The sequence below is a fragment of the Carassius auratus genome, chromosome 26 (assembly GCF_003368295.1).
Source record: "Carassius auratus strain Wakin chromosome 26, ASM336829v1, whole genome shotgun sequence".
In the NCBI taxonomy this organism is placed as follows: domain Eukaryota; kingdom Metazoa; phylum Chordata; class Actinopteri; order Cypriniformes; family Cyprinidae; genus Carassius; species Carassius auratus.
Genome location: NC_039268.1, coordinates 9,706,340 through 9,720,879, shown reverse-complemented (window position 1 = coordinate 9,720,879; position 14,540 = coordinate 9,706,340). Strand labels below are relative to the sequence as shown.

At 38.0% G+C, this 14,540-nt stretch overlaps 1 protein-coding gene across 4 annotated transcripts in view; it reads left to right on the top strand.

Annotated features, from left to right (window-relative positions):
- The window catches only part of dhrsx (dehydrogenase/reductase (SDR family) X-linked), a 43,609-nt gene that overhangs the window by 19,513 nt on the left and 9,556 nt on the right, over window positions 1-14,540 (top strand). For 3 of the 4 annotated variants that reach the window (XM_026204117.1, XM_026204114.1, XM_026204116.1), the window contains 2 exons: window positions 9,130-9,231; window positions 12,070-12,277. In XM_026204117.1, coding sequence (XP_026059902.1) covers window positions 9,130-9,231; window positions 12,070-12,277 — 310 coding nt within the window. The remainder of the gene's footprint in view (window positions 1-9,129; window positions 9,232-12,069; window positions 12,278-14,540) is intronic. The other variant, XM_026204115.1, reaches the window with a different exon arrangement.

The following is a 14,540-nucleotide window of genomic DNA, read 5'->3' as shown; positions in this document are numbered from 1 at the left end:
TCTTCGATACTTGTAACAAGAAGTAGAATTTACAATTTTGGCTATATGGAGTTTACACAGAACTAAATAATGATCTGAGATATCATCACTTGGCTGAATAATTTCAACACTATCAACATCAATTCCATGTGACAGTATTAAATCTAGAGTATGATTTCGACAATGAGTAGGTCCTGAAACGTGTTGTCTAACACCAATAGAGTTCAGAATGTCTATAAATGCTGATCCCAATACATCTTTTTCATTATCGACATGGATATTAAAATCACCAACTATTAAGACTTTATCTGCAGCCAGAACTAACTCGGATGTAAAATCACCAAACTCTTTAATAAAGTCTGTATGGTGCCCTGGTGGCCTGTATACAGTAGCCAGTACAAACATAACAGGGGATTTATCATTAACATTGGTTTCTCTGGATAATGTTATATGAAGCACCATTACTTCAAACGAGTTATACTTGAAGCCTGCCCTCTGAGAAATCCTGAAAACGTTATTATAAATTGAAGCAACACCTCCCCCTTTGCCTTTTAGACGCGGCTCGTGTTTATAACAATAATCTTGGGGGGTGGACTCATTTAAAATAATGTAATCATCAGGTTTTAGCCAGGTTTCTGTCAAGCAGAGCACATCTATATTATGATCAGTTATCATATTATTTACAAAAAGTGTTTTCGTAGAAATGGATCTGATATTCAATAAGCCAATCTTTATCATTTGTTTATCCATATTGCATTTGTTTTTTATTTGTTGAACCTCAATTAAATTGTTAATCTTAACTTGGTTTGGACGTTTTTTTGTATTTTCTAGTTCGGTGAACAGACACAGTCTCTATAGTGTGATATCTAGGTGAAAGAGTCTCTATGTGCTGAGAATTAACTGACCTCTGTGACGGGAGGCAGCTAGCAGACGGTCGGTTTAGCCAGTCTGTCTGCTTCCTGACCTGGGCCCCAGTTAGTCAAGTATAAACACTAAGACTATTTGCCATATTTCTAGACAGAAGAGTGGCGCCACCCCAGGAGGGATGAAGACCATCTCTTTTAAACAGGTCAGGTCTGCCCCAAAAGCTCGTCCAATGGTCTATATAACCTATGTTATTCTGTGGGCACCACTTAGACATCCAGCCATTGAGTGATGACAATCTGCTATGCATCTCATCACCACGGTAAGCAGGGAGGGGACCAGAGCATATTACAGTGTCTGACATCGTGCTTGCAAGTTCACACACCTCTTTAAAGTTATTTTTAGTGATCTCCGACTGGCGAAGTCGAACATCATTAGCGCCGGCATGAATAACAATCTTACTGTATTTACGTTTAGCATTAGCCAGCACTTTTAAATTTGCCAAGATGTCAGGCGCTCTGGCTCCCGGTAAACATTTGACTATGGTGGCTGGTGTCTCTATATTCACGTTCCGTACAATAGAATCGCCAATAACTAGAGCACTTTCATCAGGTTTCTCAGTGGGTGCATCACTGAGTGGGGAGAACCTGTTTAATGTTTTGATCGGAACAGAAGAGCGGTGTTTTGACCCACGACTACGCTGCCTCACCGTCACCCAGTTGCCCTGCTGCAGGGGCTCTGCTGGAACCGGACAATGTACAGGAATCCCTGAGCTAGACGCATCCAAAGCCATATCTAGAGCCCTAACATTCTTACTGTCCTCAATTAAAGTTTGGATGCGTGTCTCTAATTCTGAAATCTTCTCTGTCAGCCTAACTGTTTCCCTGCATTTATCACATGTGAATCCCTCATCAGCGACAGAGATAGATAAACTGTACATGTGGCAAGAGGTGCAAATAACAATTGTAGGAGAAGCCATTACTCACCGTGCTTGATGAAATATTCTTACTGCGGTTGTTTGATGAACTTGTGGAAAACTGCAGCGTGAGAGAGGAGAGGAGAGGAGAGGAGAAAAGAAAACGCTAATGACAAGCTAACGAGTGCTAACGCTTAAGTGCTAACGCTGTTCTTAATCAGAACAGAACATCTGCAGGCTTCCCTGTCCAGCAGTGCTCCGAGAGACATGCCAGCGATCAATCATGCCAGAACCGCCACCGACTGAAGGGCTTTGAGGAAGTCTGGAATGAAAAACACAGAGCAGAAAAACTAAGACAGAACGTAGAGTTTTTGTAGGTAGTGGTTTTGGGAGAACAGCATGGTTGTTGGCTGTGATTTCTTGTCAAGCACAATAAAAAATAGGGTGTATTTATATGTAGTCATCTCTACAAGAACCAAAAAAAAAGACTTCTGAATTGCAGTGTATGTATTTTTTAAAAGGCAAATTTCAGCATATTTCTGTCAGGACAACTGATTGACATGGTATGTTAATAACAGTGTTAATGTGTTTGGCATTGGCGGAATAGATCTGCTACCCCAGAGGAAGCACAGAGACATGCTACTGCCAATACATCCACAACATGCTGCTGTGAGCATTTAAGAAATACTGCTGCTTCACATATATGAAATAACCCCTATATAGTATACATTAATGGACCTGTAGCAGATCTATAAAGGTGGAGCTAGGGAAGGTGGGGGGTTTCTGGAACGCACTGCAACTGCTACAGCAAGCACTATCCAAGTATTTGAATGTTGAGCAGCAAGCTCATTGGCTACCTATACAGGGAAAAAAACAGCTGTGCCATGTGATTATGATGTCATTATGTCAGATTGATTTTCGGACTGCACCATCTAGAGTTTCATGCTCATGGGTGTTGCAGTGCATCAGTCCAAAAGAAGTGAAATAAAGTGCATCCATTCAGGGCTGTGGACAAATAAAAAAACCTATCACGATTTTTTGATCAATTTTGCGATTTCGATTTTAATTACGATTTTGACACACACAGAACTTCAATGTCTCTAGAACAGATATAAGTCAAAATAATCACTAAGTAAAGATGTCAAACAATATGTCTAGACATATGGAAAAAATAAATAAAATAAAACCATGTTCAGGAATATTATTTTTCTTCTTTTCTTCTTTTCTTTTTTTTTTTTTTGGCTTGCATTGGTCATAGAGCTCACTGTAGCGATACCTCAGCTGTTATATGTTTTGCCCAATATATTTATTGACCAAGGGTCACATGTCTGCAGTGCGTATACAGTAAATTATTTGTACGCGGTTCAAAAGCAGCAACGAGAGCGCATTATTGTAACGCTAAAGCACATTAAAATAATGCGCGAGCGCAAATCTATCCACTCACACCAGTGATGCACGGGTCAATGTATTAATAACCCGCACCCAACCGACGTTTTCAACTAACCCACCCGCAACTCAAACCGCAAAAAAATAAAAATAAAATATTGTACCCGACCCGCATTTTTAAAAAACAGTAAATGCTCATCGTAGTGTCATTGGACCATAGGAACGTAGCCATAAATAACTAGGCAAAAAAAAACGTAATAGGCTATATTATAATTTCGTCCAGAATTACTAAAAATCATCAGTAAGCTCATAATTTGTACTAAAGTAGTCTAGTCTGGCTATGTCTATTTTGATGTTTCTGTTCAGCAGACAGTGAGGCTCGGGTTTGGTCCGATCAGAGCTCGTGAGCAGAGAGGCATTTCTGAATATCCTGATCCGCTCGCTCATTCTGTGGGGTCTCGCTCAACCCAGAATGGCCTGCTGGTTTGCAAATATGCAAGGAGTCATTTTATTGTTTAGTAATAAACTAGTGTTTTCTGTGTCGCTTCAAAGATGAAGTTGACAATGCAGACTCGCCATGAACGCTGGAGAGAAATGCACATTTCATATGGATTACATCATCAGAGAGTAGCCCATTTATTTTGGTTTTAATATTTTCGTTTAAAAGAAGACATTTCAAGCTGTCTGTAATATATAACCTATATTTCTCAAATCTGTGAAGCACACGCTGAGTTTAGTTCACATGCAATGCAAGTGATCGTGCCGGAGCCTTATTACATTGTCTGCTAGGCTATATATTTGCTTCTTATTTATTAAATACGGGCAACTGATTGATAAAACATTGATAAAAATTAAGATACAATTTATACAAAACGAAAATCTTTTAAAAATAGTTTTCTATAAACAAAACTTAATGAAGTCGTCAAAATCATGTTTTACCAAAAACAGCGCCGTTGCTCCCCATGCAGTCTTCTTCTCAACCAACACCAGTGTGCAGCATTAGGATTGTGCGATGGCAACCACAGTACAATGGCGCCAGTACGCTCACCACACACCAGCTACAGGTGGAGAGGAGAGTGAGTCAAAGAGCCAGTCAAGTGGATGGGGATTATTAGGAGGCCTCGATTGACAAGGGCCAGTGGCAGCAATTTGGCCAAGACACCAGGGTTACACTCCTATGTGCCATGGGATTTTTAATGACCACAGAGGGTCAGGACTTCAGTTGAACATATCATCCGAAAGATGGTGCTTTTTGACAGTATAGTGTCCGTGGCACTGTACTAAGGCATTAGGACCCACACAGACCACAGGGTAAGCACCTCCTGCTGGCCTCACTAACACCTCTTCTAACAGCAGCCTTTTTTCCCCATGAGGTCTCCCGTACATCCACTGACCAGGCTCAACCCTGCTTTCCTTCAGTGGGCAACCAGTCTTGGGCTGCAGGGTGATATGGCTGTGGCCACTGTAGTTTTATGCACAACCATAATATTTCACAAGTTCGTTTGCTCCTTTTTTTTGTACTTGAGAGTTGTAACTATTCATGAGCTTTGGGAAAAATGCAATGTTCATCAGTGTCCGTTTAACCCAGCAGTTTAATCAATGGAGGGGAGGTGGGACAAATAATACACCACCCATCCTACCTGTACAACAACCGGACAACATTGGAGAAGTTGATATTGCTGGTTACTGCATTTTTATATTCAATAATATTCTTCAAAATAAGACACTAGCAACACTTTTTTTTTGTTTATTTTTAGCTAGTTAAACTGAAGCCAAACCTGAAAAGGGAGTCCGAAAGACTATCCTATCAAAACAGAACTCTTACCAAGAGTTCCTGGACACGTATCTTAGTTGTAATTCATTAGTGGGGATTATGCTAATTGTGAATGAGCATGCACATGTGCCCTATTTTCAATTGATTGGCATTTATTAACACAAGTTTATAACAATCAAATCTAATGTTTACGACACGTTTGTGAATCCCGAGGAGACTTTTCAGGAATGTCTGTTTAACGGGCAAATGGCTTATGTATTTACACAAGTTTCTTGAATGATGCCCAATGTGCGTTTTGCGTTGGGAATGCACATACTTTACATATCAATTCAGACCAACTGTTCCTTAGACCTCTGAAACTAACCGGATGTAAAAACACCCTGGGAAGTGCATGCTTAATAGATCCTTGTTGACAATAAGTAGAAATGGCCTGAAGCCTGAAAAACAAACAGTAGCTTTTTCAAGACAATATAAAACTGTCACAGACAGGACTGCTATGCAAGCTTTAGTCATCTCTTTTGCCTCGCACCATAAACTGCCTCTTATATATGCACAAAACAGAGAAGGAAAACCTGAGGGAGGGCACGATACATCATTAGGGTTCTGCCCCATGAGCATGTATCACAGATATATCACACTCACACACACTCAGCTGTATCTCACCCCTGCCCTTTCATTTCTATGAGTCATGATACACAATGCCACCACAGAGAGACATCACTCTTCCTGTTTATAGCCCCTCTGTTTAATACTCTTTTCATAAATTCAAATCATTTAATGTGCGTTAAGGGTGAAACTAGGAGGGTCGATGTCTTTTATAGCATTCTCATGTTTCTAAGTGGTACAAAGTGACATTTTATGAGTTGGTAAGGCTATAATGACTACACATTTCATTAAAATGTAATATTTAAAGCAATATTTCAACAAAGCAATATTTTGAAAAAAAGATTATCACAAAAAACTTGGAGGGGCAGTCGTTTCAGTTTGCCTTTGTTGATTGAATGGAGGCAGATCAGTTGGGAAAAAAATCATTGTGATGCACATACAATGATTGGAGAATTGTGTAATTTCACAATATTGCTATGATCTTTTGATTAAAAATTATGCAAAAACATGGTACAAAAATATATACATGAACGAGCCATTTAAGTCCTTTAAAGTCAATAACTTCGAAAAGATAGAGGGGAGAACTTTAACCTTGTCACGATTGAAACTGTGTCACTTTTGCACTTGACAAGCTTTGTAAGAACATTCTGTTATTTGGGAATGAATGATTGTTTTTTGTAATGAAGGGTCAGAATGACATTTCACACTCTAAACTGGGGTAGCGTTGGACGATTAATGTAATGTAGTGGGTAATTGCTGTAATTGTGTAACTATAATTAGTTTAATTTTGCGGTTGAGTACTCAGCACTGGAAAGGTGCACGCTGTGCCAAAGAGTTGAAAGGAATAGACACACACATTTTATGACTGGTATGAGAGCTTTGATTCTAAGTCACCATTGAAATAGTATGTTATTGTAAATCTTAATGGGAGAGCCAGACAGACAATATTTTTCCTGTTTGCATGATAAATAGATCTGATACGACAAGGGCCTATTATCAGCCATTTCCATTCACCTCTGCTGCCATTGCACCTGGTTTTCTCATCCTTCCTGCCATCCCCTTCTCCCCCTTTCCTTCATTATTTTATTCTAGGCTGATCTCTTGGAATGATAGCATTCAGGTCAAGAGCACTGTAAGGGGCCCAAAGGTCTTTCTGTCCATATAAACAATTTCAATCAGCCAGAGATGTGCTATAAACCTTAAGGGAGTGGTGGTGTTTATCACACTAAATCTCAGAAATGAGGACGCCTTGAGGATCAGAGAGATATTCATAAAGCAATTAAGTGCATTGCTTTGTTAAATTGAATAATACCATCCATCTAAGGTTTCTATTAACTAACTTGGTTATTTTATATAGATGTATTTTGTTTGCAATAAATGGATATACATTGATAAAACTGAAACAGAGAAATTAGAAATTGATTGATTTTTCAGTTTTAATGGTCTAATTTTAATAATCAAAAAGTGCAGCTAATATTTACAGAGATTTACTGTTTAAATTAAAAGCAGAACTGGTTTTTGTAAATTTTTTACAAACTAATTACATCATAAATGGATGATCTTGAATGTAATAAGGAGCTAATTGAGGTAATAGTCATTTTAAGACCATCACCATATTTTTACTATTCTTGCACACATCTGCTAAACTCTAGCGACTCTGTTTTGATGGGATAGTAAAGGTGAACGGTTTGTCATATTGACCTTGCCTCACCTCACTATTATGCAGGGATGGGGAAAAAATGAACCAAATACCAGGATTTGCATAACATGACAACTAAAACTGATTGAAGCAATGATGTGCATATGACTGGAATATTTTAATGTAGTGTCTCATTTTCATAAGCTGAAAGCCCAAAGGGCTTATTGAGGTAAACACAACTGCATTCTGATTCACAAATGCTGCAGTTTTAAATGATTGGGTTGGGCTTATAGGTTTACCATCTCCACACACAAATGAGAAACAAAACGCTGAGTTTGGCATGTCAAATTTCTACCCATACTTGGGCATGTTCTGACAAGCTCATCAACAATTCCGCTAAACATTGATTTAAAAAGGCATCCTTGAAGTATCACTGCTCTTTTTTTAGGGCCTCCTGTGTACATTTCTTGCCGTCCACCCCGGCAGGCGTGTAATGGTCTAATTCTCTCTTGGGAGCCATTATTAGCTCGAAGGTTAGTGCCGTCAGACTGAATGAATGGTAAGCCTAATTAAAGTTGATGGAGAACAAGAACAGGAAGGATGATCTGGCAAAACTCCAGCTTCTGTTTCCACGATTGGGACTGTGACCCCCGTTAAACAGAGTCATATAGACCCATAATATTATTCAGATTAGGTTTTAGAGACCAATTGAAAACCATATATGGCCTATTAATTAAAAATGAGGCAGATATCAAATTTAAAGTACGTTTGTTAGTGTTACATACAGGTACATCAAAGAAAAATGACCGACTGATCATTTGACACTTTACAAGATTATTAACTTATGCATAAAATAAAATGGAAAAACTTCAAATTACGTTTTTCGGATGTACAGTATATTGAGCTGCATTGTCAAGAGTCAAGACTTAACAATAAAATTCAAATTCAGCTATACTACCTGGTAAACATTATTGTTTTTTTGGTAGTTGTGTATCTCTTGGAACAAATTTTTAGGGGTGATTGTGTTGGTTTCAGAAGTGCAAGAAGTGATCATTGAAACAGTGATAGGCCATTTGGGATGCTGCAAGAAATGTCCTTTTGACCTTACGTTAGCATTAGCGAGTGGAATAACGCTTTGAAATAATGCTTTGAAATCAGACTAATTGGACACGTGCTTTGAAGTACAGACCAACAGAATAAGGTTATTAAATGAACTACGGCATGAGAACGCTGGATGAATCAACAGACATTTAGCCTGCAACCACTGTTTAAAACCAAGCCCTGTAAAACAAGCTGACAAGCTGAGTTTACTTGTTTTATTTGAGGAGGGCAAATGCTTTGACTGTTATGAGCTGCATAGGAAAATATACTGTGCATTCAGTATGTCAACTTTATTGTGGAATAATTCTGCTGCTACATTGAATATTTATTGCTGTGATCATGCAAGTGTGTGAACCAATTTGAATCCTGAAAACAGTTGTTCATCTGATCAAAGGAAGTCCTTTCGACAAGACCTCCCATTATTGGATGATTCAGTATTACTGCCATTCACATGCTTGTGTCGTCCTTGAGCAATTCATTATGTGTTATTACCAGGGTTGTGTGCCATTCGGAAATGCTTTTTAAATTCTAATTCAGTTCCTGATTTTGCATTGGTAGCAAACAGGATGCACAAGTGCAATTCATATTTTAATGTAAGGCAGCAGAATTGAAGTGAATTGAAAGTTTGAATGAATTCTGCCATCATTTACTCACTCTCATGCCATTCCAAACCTTTCAGTATTCTGTGGAACAAGAAGATATTTTGAGCAATGTCTCTTCTTTCATGTTCCACAGAAGAAAGACAACGTGAGGGTGAATAAATTATGTAGTTTTAATTCTTGATTGTTGTTTTGCTTTCATTTTCAGCATGTGATCTTATAGATGCTGCTTGTAGTACTGATTTTGTAATCTCTTTGCTTTTAGTGGAGTTCATGTACCTGGATTTGGCCTCTTTGACATCCGTACGAAACTTTGTCCAGAGATATAAAGCCAAAGGTTTGCCACTACACGTCCTTGTCAATAATGGTATGTGAATTCCTCAATTTCTCTACTCTAACTAGTTCTAAAAATGCAGTTTTTGTTAAAGCATTCATTCTTTTAGGTCCATATTCATTTATCCATAGACATTTTAACATTTCACATTGCATTTATAAATATGGACAATGAACAAACATGAAATTTCAATAATAATAGAATATTTTTTTACTATAACCTAACACAATTGCTGTTCATTGTTAGTTTGTAATACTTAATCTGTTCATGTTAACAAATTGAACCTTACTGTGAAGTGTTAGCTATTTATCACATTTAAGGGCTGTACACCCTGTCTCTCAACCTGAAATCTCTTGCGTCCTCCTAACCTCGCTCTGTTGGACATGTCTGGTCTGTGTCCTGAGGGCCTTAGGGGTTGTTTGTTTTAACTGAGTGACTTTTATTTAGAAGCCTGCCCCAGGGAATGTCCCAAAATGACAGGAGCAGTCACACACTGTCCTCTCCCTAACAGAGAGAATAAATAATTCACGCTCCCCTTTTCCTGTTTGTTCACTGTGGCACGCACCCCTCCCCTGATGCCGGTTGATGGGCAAATGCATTTGTGCCACCCCACTGAGGATCTAATGATGTAGAAAGGTCAACTCTTGACCTCTCTAGTGCCCTGACTGGACAGGGCACTGCATGTGTCTGAGGGTATAGTCGAGGGACATCGATTGTCTTTTCAGAGATCCTTCAATCACGGATCAGTAACATTAGGATGCATTGGGTTTAACTTTCCAGTAGGGTTGGACAATAAACCATAATGGGTTGAACCAAAATGTATGTTGATAAAGATAAGCTTTTGATATTTCTAGTAAACACATCAGAAATAAACATAATTTATAGCAAGAAAAAACTGCCATCCAATATTAACCAAAACTCAAAGATCTTTATCACAACCCGCCAAAAGAGTGGGGTTTAACTTGAAGAAATTATAACAGAAATATGTTACCTTAAGGATAATTTACAGTCTTGCATCGCCCTGAAGGGATTTATTCTGCAATAACAACTGGCTGGATTTACATTACACTGCTTATTACATTGCTACTTGCTAATTAAGTAAATAATTAGATACAAAATATTGATTTGAAATGAAATATTTTATTAGCTCTTTAAATCTTTAAAGCAGTTGCTATCAAATGCCTTTAAAGCTAGACAAAGTTTAATCAAGACTGACGTTTAAGGCATAATGTACATTGGTATCATTCCCTAGAGAGAGAGCGCAGCAGTGTGCTTTGAGAGATGTGAAAGAAGCAGTGGTCTCAAACACCTGGATGAATGTATGTTAATTAGCATTGCTAATGCCAACAGTTGTTATCTGGTAATAAACACTGGGACACACCAAGTGACCGTTGACCAACATTGGGCCACCGTCGAGTGTCTGTCAGACAAGTTTGGCACACATTGGCTCTCGTCAGGCTCATGTTGATGGCATTTTGCCCAATTAAACATGTTGAATCAGCTGTGGGGCCATCGGTGAGTGAGAACTCTGATTGGATATTCAGCTTATTGAATAAATCTAGAATTAAAGCAAAAGTGATGAAAGCATTTCAATACGCAAATATTTTCATAACATGAGCCACTTAAAATGAAGAAAGATATCAACATAACTGTTATTCAAAATGGTAAGCAAGAGCTGCTTTGTTTGTATTTTGTAAATCTTCGTATATCTTTGTTTCCATTTCTCCTTTATAATGATGAATATATACTATTGATAACACCGTCAACACCATTGTCAACACAAGTATTCTGGAGAGCTGTGTAATAATATTCTAAATATTATTTTTAAGGAATATCATGCTAAGATGTTTTTTTTTTCACTCATTTTAATTTATGCAGATCTGCAGAACTGAAAAAACTGTACTTTGTTGTAAATTAATTGTTATTTTTAATTAGATTTTATTTTTAAAAGATTTAATAAATTAAGATATCAGTTTATTTCGAAACGAAATTTGTATTAAATAATAAAACACAGAATCCAGAATCCAAAATAAAATGTAAAACATAAAATGGGTTTCACGAGGCCCTAAATTAAAAGGTATCTTGGATGAATATCAGTATGATGTGGAAAGAAATATCATGTTAATATCTTTGGCATATTGCCCAGCCCTACTTTCCAGCATGAGATAAATGAAAGAAAAACATATTGTTGATTTAATGTGCTAAGGACATTTTTATAATCCTGATTACTGTTTTCTCCTGCGAACTGAGCTGTAATTCTGTTAAGAGCAAAATAATGATGAAACAGGTTTTCGAGAGCACAAGCTTATTCCCGCATGAATGCTGGTGCTCTGTCTTGGTCAGGGTTTTAAACTAGATTACATCCATTTAATATTGGCATCCACCAACTTTAATTATCTTGTGCCGCTCCTTTTAAAGACATAGAAATGCATTTCTGCAGAGGGATATTTTTATGTGTGAATGTGATGCATGATGTTCTTCACATCTTTTTATCGGAAACATTACTTCTTAGCGAGACCATGAATTAAGCAGAAAGAGACACGTTAGACATTAGTTTAGGAAATGGTTATTTGCTAGTTCAGTTTCATGTAAAGACATCTCCGATATCCTTCTGTGTGTGTTAAAAGCCATTTAAAAAGACTGAAATCAATAAACCAGCAATACATAATCCACAGTATTCAGAGAGCTGAGTGTAGTGCAATGTTCTCTGAGTGTGTGAAGTTCATCGCTTTTCAAACCAGAGGTAAGAGTGACTCACGAGTCATTTTCAAGGTTTGAATACTTGATCAAGCCGAGTAGGATTATTCCTGGTGGCCTACATATTCTGTCTGTTCATAATATATCAGCAATGATGTTCCTTTATGTCTGCAGCTGGCGTTATGCTTGTTCCGGAGAGGAGAACAGAGGATGGATTTGAGCTACACTTTGGGCTAAACTACCTGGGCCATTTCCTGTTAACCAACCTGTTGCTGGATGTGCTGAAGAAGTCAGGCAAACCTGGGAAATGTTCCCGGATAGTCGTTATGTCTTCAGCTACACACTATGGAGGAAGATTAACTCTGGATGACTTGCAGGGAAGGTTAGAAGCTTTTTTTGAATTATAATTGAGATTCTCTTCTTGCCTCAAGCCTTTTTTGAATGGAAAGGACAAGCTGAATCTTAAATATAAGATTTAATCTTCCTACTTCTATTTAAAATTTAAATATATTCGATTGAGCCCTTGCCTATTGCTGAATGTATAGTGTAAAGATGTACAATTTAGTTTTCTGTGATTGCATTTATTTTTATATTTTTGTAATTTTATTTTGTACTCTTTTCAGATATCCATTTATAATCTTATCAATATTTTTAAATAGAAAAAAAAAAAAAAAACGTAATTTGGAAGTAATAGGCTCTTTTCTTCCCGGTTTTGACCGCCCTCATCAGAACGCTCTGTTTGAATAGGCATGGCAGATTGTAGACTCGGAAGTAAATGCCCACTGCTATCACGTAATAAAAACTTGTGTGATGTGACATTACCGTCAGATCCAATATAGTCATCACAGCATTGTCTCAAACGAGTTGGGCCTTGTTTGTAAATGAATCTGAATATGTGAATTCCAGTGTAGCATTTGAAATTATTGCCTTTTTAGTCATTTTGACAAAAAAAAAAAAAAAAAATTGATTTTAATATTAGTCATTTATCAGCTGAAAATAATGAAAATCATGAAAATTATATAAAATAAACAGCATTAGCCAGAATTGTAATATTCCCATGAAACAATCAGAAAAGGAATAAACCCCTAATATTCTTAAAGGAGAAAATGTCTCCCTCTTTCATCATAAACACAGATCTTCTTGTAGTGCAGATTTGTCCATCCTGTTTGCATTTGCTTTATTCCTCCAAATATTGCCACTATTCTATTTTTCCTCGGGTCTACTTTTATTGCTTTTCAATCTTGAGAGTCCTCATCCGTTACTGCAGCAATGTACTGCAGAGACCCAACGGCTCAAGGACACTGTCGCTATAACATGCAGCGTGATTCAGAGCACCATGTGTCTGTTGATTGACTGAATGCAGCAAAGCCTCCTGGGAGGCAGAAAGGGGTGGTTATGAGTGTTACAATAAATACTGACAACCAAGAAATTTAATACAGCAAACAAGGTGCCCGTCTCCAACTGGCGATGACTTCTTGTCACGCAGTATGTTAAATTGGGGTGGGGGTGGGGGGTGTCATGCTGTGGGTTGGCACAGAACATTCCTAATAAATATGTACTTCAAGGTGAGAGAGAGGGAGTGAGGCAGGGGTGGGCACAAAGACATCTGCTAGTATAAATAACGGATAAATGAGTCAGCTGAAAGATTAGACATGGATTCTTGATTCTAGGGCATTCTAGGACTTCGAAACTTAAAGGGGGCGTGAAATACTCGTTTTCACTCAATATCCTGTTAATCTTGAGTACCCTTTAGAGTAGTACTGCATCCTTCATAACTCCAAAAAGTCTTTAGTTTTATTATATTTATAAGAGAAAGATAGTCTGTACCGTTTTTTCCCTGAAAAACATGAGTGGCTGGAGGCGTGACGTGTGGGCGGAGCTAAAGAATCACGAGCGCCAGTAGGCTTTTGCGTTGAGAGCGCTAGAAACTGTGACATTACCGTGAGGAAAAAACCATCATCCAAAACAAACCATGGCTAACAGTCAGATTCAGCGTATATTTATGATCCAGAATCAGATCCAGAGGCTGAAATTGAACAAGAGCAGCATCAGCAACGACGTCTCTATGTGGTATGTATTGAAACTGTATACATTTGCTTAGCGGTTTTGGAAAATGACTAAGTTCCACTTTATGTCGTCTTTTTTTTTTTTTTTTTTTTTTTAAATGACAACATCGTATGTTGTTTACTTGATGTGCTGACGCGCCGATAGCTAAGTTAACAATACAGAGATATCTGAAGCAGTTTTACTCACCGCCTGTGGTTCCAACACACGATCGTGACCCTTTTTCGTTGGGACTGCATTATCCTTAAGAAATAAACGATATGCAAATCCGACATCAAACTGGGCCTTGTTTGTAAAACAAGCATCTTCGAAATGCAGGGAACAAACAAAAACACTTGCACAGCTCCGTTGATGCTCTTTAAAGATAAACTGCATCCACTGGTCCCTTAATGCTGTTTTTTTTTTTTTTTGGGGGGGGGGGGGGGTAATCTGTGCAGGGTTGTCTTGCCCTGGCAACCAAAAACACACTTCTTTTGTGACATTTCGCTCTCGCTCTGATCAGTGAATGTCTCTGCTCTGCTCTACGGGACCTCTAATCCTGTCAGGTTTAAGTTCAATATATTTGAATATTTGCAGAATCA